A 13717-nucleotide genomic window follows, 5' to 3' on the forward strand; every position below is an offset into this window, starting at 1 on the left:
TGCGTTCATATATTTGTAAGGAAACATATTATATTATATAGAGTTGTAAACAAGTTAATTTCGTCTGCCTTGTAGCAGCACCGTGGAGCTGCATGCGAATAATCTCGACTCGACTCATTTAAAACTCTGACTCGGTTATTATCGAATTTAAGTTCGAACAACATATTTTGTTTGTTAAAAAATTTGATTCAAGTCTAGTAATAAGTATTACTAGTGTTCTGACTTGTTAACGACTTAGTCTGGCTCGACTTGTTAAACTCAAATCATCCTATACGAATACTTCTTTAGGCATCTCGACTAAAAATGCTATTTTCGATCAATTTTGGAAGTAGAACAATTGCAGAAGAACTATCATGCATAATGCTTATTACATTAACATCACTGAACAAATTCGTAAAACCATCAATTCTAATAGTGTAACATGGTGATATTACACTCAATAACCGAGTATGCAGCTGCCATATCAAGATAAACAGTCTCAAACGTTGCATAGCCTCTAGCAAACCGAAACTTCCCAGTACCAGACACCACAGACACCTCTCGAACTCTTTCAAACTGCGGACTAGCTCCTTGTATTTCCAAAGTGCTGCCCTTGTACTCTTCATTAGTGAACACAAGTGAGATCAGAACATGAGTATTAGACCCGTCTAGAGCCGAGGTCACGTAGATGCCTTGAGCTCGTCCCACGGGTGTTGAGCTAGCATCAAGGCCCTCAGTTATCGGATCATCAGTGCAGAATATGGTACCGAATCTATGGAATGCCCAGTCTCCATCGGATGAGACCCCGGTGATCGGGATCAGTGTGGCGTTAGGACCATAAGAGTAGTCTTGAATGTAGTATGTGATGCTGGTTTCTTGTGGCTCCCCGAGTTGCAGCTTCGAATCAGTTAGTGCTAAAGTGGCTAGAACTAATATTAAGCACAAATATTTAGAAGATGCCATATGTAGAGTTGGATTAAGTATATGAAGAATATAAATCTAGAATAAATTTCATTGTGAGAACGGCATGTACTTATAAAGCTGAAGTTGAGTAATATCTTATGCAAGTTCTATGTTAATTCCGCTTTTTGGATGGATTAGTCTGATCTACTGTCATTATATCCTAATTTTTGTATTCTACAGAAACACGAAATTAAAGAATAAGGAGATCTCTGAGCAGTATAAAACAAGGACTAACAAAACAAACAGGTATATTTGAATGATTAACCAGATTGTATATTCCCTTACACCTCTACTTGTTTATTATACTACTATCTCTAAACTGATGCTATGATTCATAATACATGGTGATCAACAAACTCAGGTTATGCAGGAGGTTTCGATCTATTAATCCATTAAATTTTGAAAGCGAAGTCAAGCTGCAGTATGCAGAATTGCAGAACTTCAGCTATGAGGTCACATAAAGTAAATTGTTATCGTAGAATTGTTGGATTTGATAGCTCAACTAGTAGGGGGCTAGCTAGTTATCGTCCTAATGCCTGGCCACAGTGAAGAGCATTTTTTGGAATTGGATATTTGTCTCTCCATGAATGTGCAGCAGAATATACGCGAAGGTAGAACTGCTGGCCTAAGTATTGTCTAGCCCAGTTCTCAGACCGTATGTTCCACATTCCTACATTGTCTAGTGGCATATAAACTGCTGTCCATGATCTGGGATACACCTGCAGATATAAAAAGGTTGTAATCTTGAAAGATTTGGTTGAGAAAATTAAGGATCGTCTATTGAAAAAAATTACATTTTACAAGATTTTATAAAACTTGAAGAATAATGTGGACTGTCTACTTATTATGTACCTGGACAGTGCAGCGAGAAATGGCGTCTCTTAGGTTGTAACTTGATCTGCTTGAAACGGACCACTGCCATCGACCCATCCTGTTCATGTCGCAATAAGTATGAAACTTGAATGCATTTAGAGTCAAGTATGTATTATTTTGTATCTTGTTACAGAGTTTTTGATCAGTTATATGGCAATCTGTATCCTCAGAAACCATATGTTGTGCAGAATGCTAATGGAATTACACTACTGAAAGTCTGAAAGAAATAAACTTACCCCACAACAAAGAAGAAGTGGCCATCAATGTGCCATGATTGCAGGATGTCCTCTGAGTTTTCAAACACCACCTCAGCAAACCCTCTGAAATCTGCAGCCATGACAGATGTCCGAAGATAATTCCAACCACCCACAGGATTATCAGGAATGCTTCCCAGAATGAAAACACCTGAAATGTTGTAATAATCCGCGAGCTTAAGTGGTGTGTCTGCAGGGGTAAATGATACACTATTGACTGCATATCTCTTCTTCCCATTGATGATTGGAGCAGAATTCGCTAGCTTAATAGTACGGGTAATATTAACCATGCCATAGTGATAAGAGCCTTGAGGATTAGGCCTCGGTCCACTAGCTGTCAAATTTTGCCTAAGAGATAGAGCCTGATTAAGTGACCACTCTATATCAATGTTTGGACCATCCAAGGGAGGACCAGTAACATTTTTCGTTGAGTTGCTATAATGTAGAATGGATGTTGTTGTGAGAACTTGAGAAGTGAAACGCGTAGAAACAACAATGTGATAGTCCTGACAAGGTTGATCAGCTGTGACCAAAACTGAGTAGGATTGGCCCAAATGAATGTCAAGAGAATCGTATGTGTTTTGGAGAGTATGAGTCCCTTCTATTTCAACCAAAAGCATCTTGTGTCCCTGTATTCTGAAATTGATTGAGGTAGTAAGTCCTACATTTGATAGCCTGAACCTGTAAGTCTTGCCTGCCCCATAAAAATAAATTATAAGACCTCAATTTGACAAAACCTTACAAAAAAGGCATGCAAAAGCAGGAAAAGATATAAATAATTACCTTGATCAACAGTGAAACTGGATACATTTGATGCGCGACCATTAATTAGAAGTCCAGCAGGGAAGGGAAGACCATGTCCTTCGTCTAAACTTGCTTTTAAGTTCTGCCATGTTTAAGAAATTTCAGTCAAGAACATCGGAATGTGCTAACATGAAAAGAACTGTTTAGAATAGGAGATAAGGATTTTGAAGCATGTGAATGGATCCTTACAGTGTGATTTTGGATGAACCAATCACCAGAAAGTATGGTGAAATCTCCGGCAGGTGGTGGGAAAGGAACAGGAATCATTGGACGGCTGAAGATCTTGATTCCACCAAAGCCACCAGCAGCCTTGTGGAAAGCAAGGGAAGGAAAGTAAAAGAAACTACCAATTTGGTCTTTAAACTGAAGAATATAAGTAAAATTTTGGCCTGGTGGGATGGGGCAGTTTGTGCCATACACACCATCCTGCCAAGAATTCCTTCTTTGTTGTATTCCATTCCTGCTCTCAAGTTAATACGGAAAATAATAAGTGAAAAGCACATAGGAATATAGGCATCAGTTAAACGGATACATATCATTACAAAAAATTAGAAGTAGCTAAGGAGAAGAGAAACAACCATGACATGAGAAATGGTTCATCCAGCTTATTGATAATGTTGACAATCACATTGTCATTGGTGACAGACTCGATTGTTGGTCCTGGGAATTGCCCGTTTATCAGTATTCCCTGATAAACAGAAAGAATTATATGTTATACACTGAAAGAACACAGAGCACAAATTTGCTGGGAAAAGAGGTGCACTTTTCTCAGTTGTACCTGCTGTTTAACACCGAGGGGATAAATATCACCATAAGTAATGTTCCAAGTGAAAAATCTATAAGGGTCTTCCCCGCTTATGGATTCTAATACAAATGTTAGTAGTACCAACACGACGCACCAATAATTTCTTGAACTTCTGTCTCCCATCTCTGGAAAAATGAAGACTAGTTCAAGCTGTATCAACAATCACTATGAAAGAGAAGCTTTCTTTGTACCCGTGACAAATAACGTATTCGGATATCTCAATTTGAAGATATTCCTCATCTTTATAAGAGAAATGTTCCCACTTCCCAGCAACTTAATGGATTTGTGTATAAAACTTAGCTGTAATAAGTAATAACCACTACCACCTTGGGCTTAGAGAATGAAACTAATATATTCTACACACATTGCTAGCATGTTTCATATGTGTTTACACAACAAATGTGCTATACATGGCGCACTTTTTAACTCGATCCTCATAAACACATAATATGCAATGTATTCTACTAATTAAGGACAGATCACGGAAGCTTGTAGCTTGCAGATAATTAGAGTTTATAGTGAGTAAAATCGAAACAACACTAAAAACAAGCTTGAGATTATGAAAGATGCAGACAGCCTTTACAAGGAGAAAGATCATCATACAAGGCTAAAGAAATTAAACGTGACACATAAGCTAAGCCTTATTTTGTGGAATAAGTATTGGAGGACTCAAGCCAGGTCTCAAACCACATTTGGAACATGTAATCTGCCTTCTTGTACTTTGGAACCATAGAATAGACACTTCCATGATGATTTGTGGGGAACACCTCTTTGGTAATATAATCATTATTGTTAAATATAGCTTGTTTATTAATTAATGGAGTTCATAGCTCAACCTTTTGTAATTAATTGGTAATTACTATAATTTGAAGACCGGGAGATGAGCACTTAGCATTTTATACTACTACATAGTAGTATACACTATTCTCGGTGTATCATTCGATTGAATACAGTTTTTCCGATGATGACACATATTTTAAGGTAAATATAAAGTCTATTTCCATAATTTATTTTAACATTTATATTAAAATTTAAATATTGATTTTTTAGTTAAAAGAAAAAAATTTAATAAATAATTTATGAAATTATAATTTGGGAAGACCATTATGGATATCAGGTAGTAGTTTCCGTTCAGTCGGTTGATTGTTACCCTTCAATTTCAAATTTTCAGGCGTGCCAAAAAAGACAACTCCATAAAATTTTCATTCGAGAAAAATCAGGATGGATCTTTGTATATACATACAAAAGTAAAACTGGACTTCTAAACGAAAGTATAACTGTGTTCTCAAACAGGAAGACTATCTAGATAATTTTGGTTGCTCGGAGGATGATTTATATTTTGAAGTTTGTGAGCTCTGTGCTTCGTTGCTTAAACCTTACATTTTCGAGGAAAAAATTCTGACATTTACCAGAATTTTCTCTCGAGCTGTCAATGAGCTCAGCTAGCATGTAAGATTAGACTTTCCTGAAACTATATATAGATCTTATTTTTGAAGGTTTTTCCGTAATTCAACCAATATTACAGATTATAATTCACTATTGTCCAAACATTTCTTTGCAATATTGAAAACCCACAAGATTATATTGTAGTGGTTAATTCGACAGTTTTTAACCAGTTGCAGAAGCAGTTGCATGCAGTGATAACTGCTATAGTATTTGTTTATGCAAGAAAATTTGCTGTAGGATTTTATCGAGTTTTAGACTTTAATGCTGATAATGTAGCCAAGGGCTCTATCGGGTGATGTAATTCTCCAGGTTAATTCCAGAACAGGATTAGCTATATTGGTATGTACTGAGCATTTCTTTGTCTAGCACGATAGTTGAATATGAAATAGTTCCCATGCATATTGCTTGATATTATATTTAATTTATAAATTATATAATTAAACTTAAGTTCAACATTGCTGGGTAAATTATCCAATATATATGTTGGAATTTTAAATTGTCACGGGTAAATTTTTGTTGGTAGTATTTAAATCAATTTTTGACACCTTACACACTATTTTGATTTCATTATTGAAACAATTCCTAATCTAAAAATGTTTGAATATAGTTTATGAAATCAGATAGTGCAAGGTAAATAATTTGAAAACAGTGCAACTATTCATGTGTACTGTTTTATCAACAAAATGGATATACATGATTTATTTTTTTAAATTTGTAGTTATATATTGATTCAAAATTACATCAACATGAAATAGAAGCACAAATTAATTTCAAAAACAATTTTTACATAAACTAATATTATTATATTGAATTGTGTTTCAATCTCTTTATATTTATATAAAATCAAAACCATATTTAAAAAAATGTATACTAGTAAGAAAGGGAGGAAAAAGAAGATAGGAGAGCTATCTATCTATCCATGTGAAAGAAGTGAGCAAAGAAACCGGAGGATAGAAAACGTAGCATGCAGCACACAACCCGGGGCGATCTATATGCTTACGCCTATAAATTCTTCTAAGTACTTCCTTCTTTCCTTCATCTTTCACTTGTAATAATATTATTTTTTGTTTCTCTCTCTCTTTCTCCATCATTTCCTGTCAATCTTTCCTCCTTCTTCACTTAAATTACTCATCTTCAACACTCTCTACAACTGCTTTCTCATCTCCAAACCATTAAGTTAAAACTCTTCACATATATATTAGTTTCTCTCTATTTCCCAAGTCGATTCACAAGCTTAAAGATACACTTCTTCTCTAGCTAGCTGGCTTAATTTCTAAGGCTTAGTGTCCGAACTTATCTTCTAAAAGATATTAACTAGCAAATTATAGAAGTAGCTAGAAAAAGAAGAGAATTGATGGTGTCACAAGGAGGGAGGTGTGGAATAAGCAACTCTGAGGGGGGAGTAGGACATCATGTGGTGTTAAAGAAAGGGCCATGGACGGCAGCTGAGGATGCCGTGTTGTTGGAGTATGTGAAGAGGCAAGGAGAGGGCAACTGGAATGCCGTGCAGAAGAATTCAGGGTTGCAGAGATGTGGAAAGAGTTGTCGTCTCAGATGGGCTAACCATCTGAGGCCTTTTCTCAAGAAAGGTCCCTTTACTCCTGATGAAGAGAAAACTATCATTGATCTTCATTCAAAGATCGGTAATAAATGGGCTCGCATGGCTGCTCAGGTGAATCTTTCATATCTAGCTAGCTTGCCATATATTTTCTAAATTTTTTAAGATATGTCACCTTCTTGGACTTTTTTATTAATCACCGCCTTCACTTCCAATCTTCTATATATCATGGTTCTTGATAAACAATAACTTCAATTATAAGTGTTCAAATATATCGTCTGATTGATTTATTTTGTTAAATTATTGTTTATGAATAAACCCTAGAAACGTGTCCCATAAATAGTAAGTTTTGAATCCGAGGGAGAATAGACCTATGAAATGTTATCTTGTTTTGGTCCAATCACCCATTCACACTGATTTCTCAGCTATAAATAGTAACTCACTCACGTATGTTCTCTGCACCGCAGCTTCCTGGCAGAACAGATAACGAGATTAAAAATTACTGGAACACAAGGCTTAAGAGGCGTCAGCGAGCTGGTTTACCAGTTTATCCTATGGACTTGCTCCAACAACAATACAACCAGCAACACCAGCAGCCTCCAAATATCTCGGTTTCTCCATCCTCCTCTTTTGCCAGTATTATATCTGCCGCGGCTGCTGCATCGCCTTCAGCTTCTCACCCAACTTTTCATCGTCGTCTGAACCAAAATTCCATAAATCTTATGAAAAATTGCACACCACTTGATCTTCTGAATCATCCTACGTACTGCAATAACATGACCGGTACCAAGTCAATTCCATTCCTTTCCCGTGGTCTAATTAACAATCATCCTTTCTCGTTCCAAAATTCTGTGCTACTTAATCAATCATTTTCGGGAAAATCTCTGTTATTTGATGCTAATCTTGGTCATAACAGTAGTCCCATTCCATTACCTGTTACTGCTACTAATACCACCAACTCGTTTGATCTGATGAGATTATCTGGTATGGGCACCGATAACAATGAGCTGTCTTCAATCCAAAATACAATACAAACTTCTAACAATTCGGGGTACATGGAAAGCGATGATGTGATGGGTGGAGCATCCAGTGGTGGTGATGAACAATGTGATAAGATTGCAAGAGGCAACAGTGGCTTACTAGGTGACTTACTCCAGGAGTCTCAAGCAATTAAGCGTTGCGAGGATAGTGAGGATAAAGACATAAATGGAGAAGAAGATGGACTATCAAAAGATGCTTTCCAAGATTTCAAGAATTGCAATATTGACCTCATGAGCAACGTCCCTAAACATATATCACACAGTGGACTTTCCATTTCAGATCGTTCTAATATTGGTTAGTATTAATATTTAGCTAAACTTATTCATATTTTTAAATCAAACTCGAATGTTTTTTGATGGCATTGTTTTGCTATGTAGGGATGAACCATGAAAAGGCAGAGGTAGCAGAGGAAATGAATATCATGGATGATGATCTTATGCGTTTACTGGACTGCCCTTCACCGGTGTGCATCCCAGATTGGTACGACGTTGGTAGCAGTACTAATACAAGTAACTATTCAAGCAGGGAACCATCAAATGTTACTCCTACTTATTTTAGCAATGTAAAGAAAGATGAAGATGATGATTGGGACGAGAACTTTTGCTGCTGGAATAACATGCCTCGTGTTCTTAATTCATAGCTAAGAGCAATGCCTTTGATCTAGTTTGGACTTCATTATTGAATTTATTGCTACTTCTTTTAGTACTATTGCATGCTTAGCAGCATTTCTAATCAGTGTGTTGTCACAGTATTAGTAATTTAAGCTTTTATCAGAATGTTTGAATGGACGAGTTATTATTGATTTGGCTGTAATTTGTGTGATTTCACTTTTATTGCAACAAGCTCTTTGATCCAAAATTTGTCCATGATTGCAAATTTTCTACACCAACATTGATCAATTAATTGGTGATATTGCTCTAAACTCTGCGGATAAGTCTCTGGTTTAGAGTTTAGACTATTCATCATTGCTTTCCAAAGAGAATTTCATAGTTTTCCCACAACCTTTCTTTCCGCAGTGATTTCTTGTACATTACTAAAAACCCCACAACTTGTTAACTACAACAAGGTCACCATAATGGCAACTTCAAAACTTCTAATTAAATCAAGTTACTAATTGAGTGCATTAAAGTTCTTAAATATTATACTCGCTCCGTTTCATTTGATTTTTTCATACAGTTTTAGATGTTTTGATTATAGAATAAAAGTTCTTTCATTTTTTTTTAAAGAAAATTGTGAATTATAATAGCTATAGACTATAGTATATCTTTATTCACACAAAAATGATAAATTTTTCTATATAATCAAAGTATTTAAAATTTGTATCACAAAATCAAACAATTTATAAAACAAAATAGACAAAGGGAGTAGCTCCATAAGATCTACATGGAGAGGAAATTATGTTAAATTTTATTTTTCAATCAAATTAAAAAAATTAATAAATATAAAAAAAGGTGTTATATGTAATATTAAATTTGTGATATAAATGAGACGACTCTCGTCTCTCGGGTACTTTGATAATATGTATCTTTAGTTAACTCATATGTTTTTATAATTAATGATGCGTCTAAAATTAATCTAATTTATATATTATTAAAATTTTAAACTTTTACTTTTAAAAATATATAAAATACGGGCTCCTTTCCCGCTAAATAAGTTGCAAAGACACTTCTTTTTTTTTTTTCCCAGGATCAACACAAATAACGTGTACATGATGAATCAAAATGACGATCGGCGGAGTATTGCATCCAACTTTATCCTGTAATTCGGAGTTTCGTACCAAAATCCGTCAAACTTTAAAATTGAACAGCAAACATATGAGCTAAGGTCACATGTATATCAAGATATCAAGATATACACGAAAATCTGAAATCTTTTTTCTGATAAGCTTGGTTCTTTCTGATAAGCCTGGTTCTTTCGTGGCTTAAAAGATGAAAATATGGACACGTCAAGATAATGAAAAAAGATACCTAAAAGCTAAAAATCTGATGTTAAAATATTTTTGTTTGTGTGATTCTAATAATTAAACTTAATCAACCTTAAGTAACTTAATATTTTGATAACATAATACTTAAAAAAATTTAAAACTGATTAATAAATTCATTTATCATTGAAATGTCATTACTATAGTGTATGTATATAGTTTATTCAAAATATTTTCATATGTTTTACTCAGTTGTTTCTTTGTACAAATATTTGATAGAAAGTTAAATATGTTATTTTAAAAACTCATTTAGAATTTTAGACTTGTAAAAATTCAAATAATTATTCTTAATTAAATGAAAAAAATCATATACATTATTGTTTATAATTTATATGTTAATGGTTACATTATTTTATTTACACAACAAAATAAATTCAACTTATAACTTATGTAAAATGGGTCATGTTCCACTTAGAACCATTAGTCATTTAACTCTTACAACCATTAACTTATTTCTAATATTATTTACGCTTATGGAGCAGAACTGCACATGAAAAAAATGTCATATTTATGTATTTTATTTTGAAATTACTTTTTTTTTGTAAGGTATTTTGAAATTACTTTCGAACACACAACAATAAAAAAAATATATTTAGATTTAAAGCCTGAAAATCTATGAAAAAAATAAGATTGTGTATGGTTATGGTTTTATGATTCTATTTTAATTATTGGTTCTGAGCACCACCCTATGTAAAATATAGGAAAATGCTCTTAAAAAACCTAGTCAAACAAGCATCATATATATTTCATTAATCAAATTCAAGATAAATTAAATTATGAAATATCATATTGCTAACGAGTGTTTGAACTCATTTGCTGTAGTTCTAGATGCATAGATCATCTCCCGATCCTAACGACTCATATCCGCAAAATCATTCAATTTTACGCGCAGAGAAAGTAATAGCTGACGAGGAGAGGGGGCTGCAGCTTGTGGGAGAAGATGGATTGTAAACATGATCCAGCTTCCATCTACCCAATCCCAACATGCATGATGCATTCATAATTAAAGTGATCAAATGACGTATATTATATTATTATAGCAACCCTTCTCATCTTTTATATATCTTGTGTGAGTTTCTTTGCATAATTTTGTATAAAATTTAAAATTTAAAAATTGACTTTTTTTTCTTCAAAGATATCAATATCATATTTCTATTTAAAATTTTCTAAATATATATTAATTTTAATTATATACACAAACACATAAAAATAAGTGTAAAAAATCATAAAAAATATATGCGTAGCATATAGAGATGCATTGACAGGACAGGATAATACTGTGCCATACTTTCAAACGGAATAGCCCTGGCCCCTGGGTACAAATACGAAGGATATTGCTTTTTCCAATCTCTTTTAGCCTCTTGCTAGCTTTTTTCTTAAAGTGTTTGCAAGTAGCAAACTTTACTAGGATTCCTTCCATGTTTTCAGATTTAGTTTTCCTATTTCTGTAAAGTTTAGCCAGCTTTTGAGACTTTTATGTAGAAATGAAGAGATATAGATCAAATATATTTATGTACTACCTAATTAGGCTATATATTTTTTAAATATATATATATATATATATATATATATATATATATATGTGTGTGTGTGTGTTTTGTTATTGTTCTAAAAGTGATTGTTTAATTATGATTAATTACCGATTAATCACATTTCATAACTCGTAAAATGAGTTAAATATTTGATTATTTAATCTATCATCCAATTAATTTTTATTTCATATTTTATTGATTAAATCTGATTTCTATTTATTACAATATTGACCATATCGAGGCATACTTGCATGGCAGACCTCTTCAAGAGGTCCATTGTTTTGTATGGAGTCCAATGGTGAGATTGAAGAATGGTCTGCATACAGTATGTATAAGGATATGCAGTATATTTGACGTTTTATGGAAGAATTATTAGTACACCCAAGTATAGAAGGCACTTGCATAGTTGCATATGCATGTCTGTCTCTACAATAATGTTGTCAAACGTCATATTGCTAAATCAATAAAAGAAAGGATCAGATGAGAATTATTATATCTAACATTTTTCTTGCTCAAAAAAATCGAGTCGAAAGAGTGCAGGTTATTAGAAATTTAATTTTGATGATGATACATCGCTTTGGTGATAGTAGATTATGAAATTAAGAGTGTGGAGGAAATCTCGAAAGTTTGACACTATGTTTGAATTTTAAATATACACTGTTGAAATGAGAAAAATTAAGAAAACGGATTGCGTGATACATTGCATGATTCGCCAACCTGCAGTCTGCAGTGTTAATTATAGTAATTTAGCTGACGGCTCATGTTTTACATACCTCATATCTAAATTTGATAATGCAATGGTGACGTGCTTTAGTCTTTTTTTTCTTATCTTATCAGTTAAGGCATGCATATATTTTCCCGTCTTGAATATTTGTAAAAAGAAATTGGATCCATAATATACAATTAAAATATTTTTTTTAAATAATATAATTGTTTCGTACAAGAACAACTTGATGCTACCGATCCATGGATAATTGAAGCCAGAATATCGATTCCAATAACAAAAATATAGAATTCGATATATGTATACAATACACATACACATAGATAGTGTATATTCCATAAAAATGACTTGAGTTTAGAAAATGAGAATTTTGATATTAACTCTACTTTTAATTCTCAGTAATACGTTGTATATAATTATAAATGTGTTAAAAATATTTGAGAACGATAAAATTTATGAGGTTGTGATGAGTTGGATTGTTTGTATCTTTTATAGTCGAACCTGTTTTCATGAAAGAACACCGATTTTAGCTACTTATATAATTTAGCATAATAGTGATTATGTGAATTAAATTATTGGTATATGAATTAATTGTTCAAAAACAGGACGTCGAAAATTTTGAATTATATAGTTACACGAGTAAATCCGAGTTATGCATCCCATTAATCCATGTTTTTATATCTTTTGTTCCCCGATATGTTCCATGAGCAATTCCATAATGTTTATACCTATCAATGATCCAATGCTTTTCTAGCAAACTGATCTTAGATATGAGCCTCTCAAAAGCATGAACCATTCCATGTTTACTTTTTCAATTTGTTGCACAAATTATGGTCATCGCACTGAAAAATTTTAGGCTAAATTAGTTGAATGTACTTAATAGTGCAGGTTGAGATGTATATCACTCCACTTGAAAGAATTGCCTCGAGGCTCAAGCATTGCTGCCACAAACAATTTCCATATACTCCTATGTCAATCCCAAGAGAGAAAACCCGCATTTATATATTCGTAACATACTCGATCCCAAATTAAACGTACTTTTGGATTTTCTAGATATCAAATTGATTGTTTTTTTAGTTAAATATTAAAAAAAAATCATTATTCTAAAATAGACTAGGTATACTTTTAAATAATATATTTTAAAAAAATTTCAAATATACAATATTTATAAATTTTAGTTAATATAAATAATTTAATAGTCAAAAATCGAAAAAAATGTATTAAGTGTTAGCTTAATCGTCCGTTGTCGGACACAATCACGCGAAGAAAATGAGCAACTCAGGGTTATAATTGGAATACGATGGGTTAGATGGAATCATGTCGGGCCACATTTTCGGGCTCAAACCTGATACAACATCTTTGAGACTAAATAATATTATTTTGCTAATTCGTGATATTGGTGAGCTTTTGGTTGGAGATGGGCCTGGCCCATAATTTTAGTTCGAACTTGGTTACTGTATTATACTGACTTTTTTCTTTTCTTTTTTTTCCTTAATTTTTTTTTTTCATTATCATGGTCTTTGTAAATCGAAGAAAACTGGGAAAGAATATGAATGCCGATATCTGGGTCAGCAAAATGAGTTATACGCGCGAGTATTCCTGAGAAAACCTCAGCAAAGGCCCAGGCCCAGAGCTCAATACAGTATTGCTAATTTGTTTTTTTTTTTTTGAAGTGCTATGAAATAATGAATATTATAATTTATTTATAAAATGCACAGCACATATATTGAAATTAATAATAACGGGCCTACAGTAAT

The 13717-nt window shown here is 33.2% G+C and overlaps 3 protein-coding genes across 3 annotated transcripts; 1 reads left to right on the forward strand and 2 right to left on the reverse strand.

Annotated features, from left to right (window-relative positions):
* Window positions 1-408: 408 nt before the first annotated feature.
* Window positions 409-942, reverse strand: LOC108222655 (dirigent protein 22-like). The gene has a single exon (XM_017396543.2). It carries the CDS (start codon window positions 940-942, stop codon window positions 409-411), a length of 534 nt encoding a protein of 177 aa, XP_017252032.1.
* A 24-nt stretch (window positions 943-966) lies between these two features.
* On the reverse strand, window positions 967-3967 carry LOC108222077 (L-ascorbate oxidase homolog). Its single transcript, XM_017395964.2, has 7 exons — window positions 3652-3967; window positions 3452-3561; window positions 3063-3333; window positions 2853-2955; window positions 2052-2763; window positions 1795-1873; window positions 967-1661 (listed from the first exon to the last, which is right to left on the reverse strand). Exons 1-7 carry the CDS (start codon window positions 3799-3801, stop codon window positions 1464-1466), a joined length of 1623 nt encoding a protein of 540 aa, XP_017251453.1. The 5' UTR covers window positions 3802-3967; the 3' UTR covers window positions 967-1463.
* Window positions 3968-6015: 2048 nt separating this feature from the next.
* On the forward strand, window positions 6016-8536 carry LOC108222697 (transcription factor MYB41). Its single transcript, XM_017396579.2, has 3 exons — window positions 6016-6796; window positions 7150-8017; window positions 8101-8536. The coding sequence occupies exons 1-3, from the start codon at window positions 6479-6481 to the stop codon at window positions 8361-8363; spliced, it is 1449 nt and encodes a 482-aa protein (XP_017252068.1). The 5' UTR covers window positions 6016-6478; the 3' UTR covers window positions 8364-8536.
* Window positions 8537-13717: the final 5181 nt, after the last annotated feature.

The sequence above is a fragment of the Daucus carota genome, chromosome 5 (genome assembly GCF_001625215.2).
Source record: "Daucus carota subsp. sativus chromosome 5, DH1 v3.0, whole genome shotgun sequence".
NCBI lineage: Eukaryota > Viridiplantae > Streptophyta > Magnoliopsida > Apiales > Apiaceae > Daucus > Daucus carota.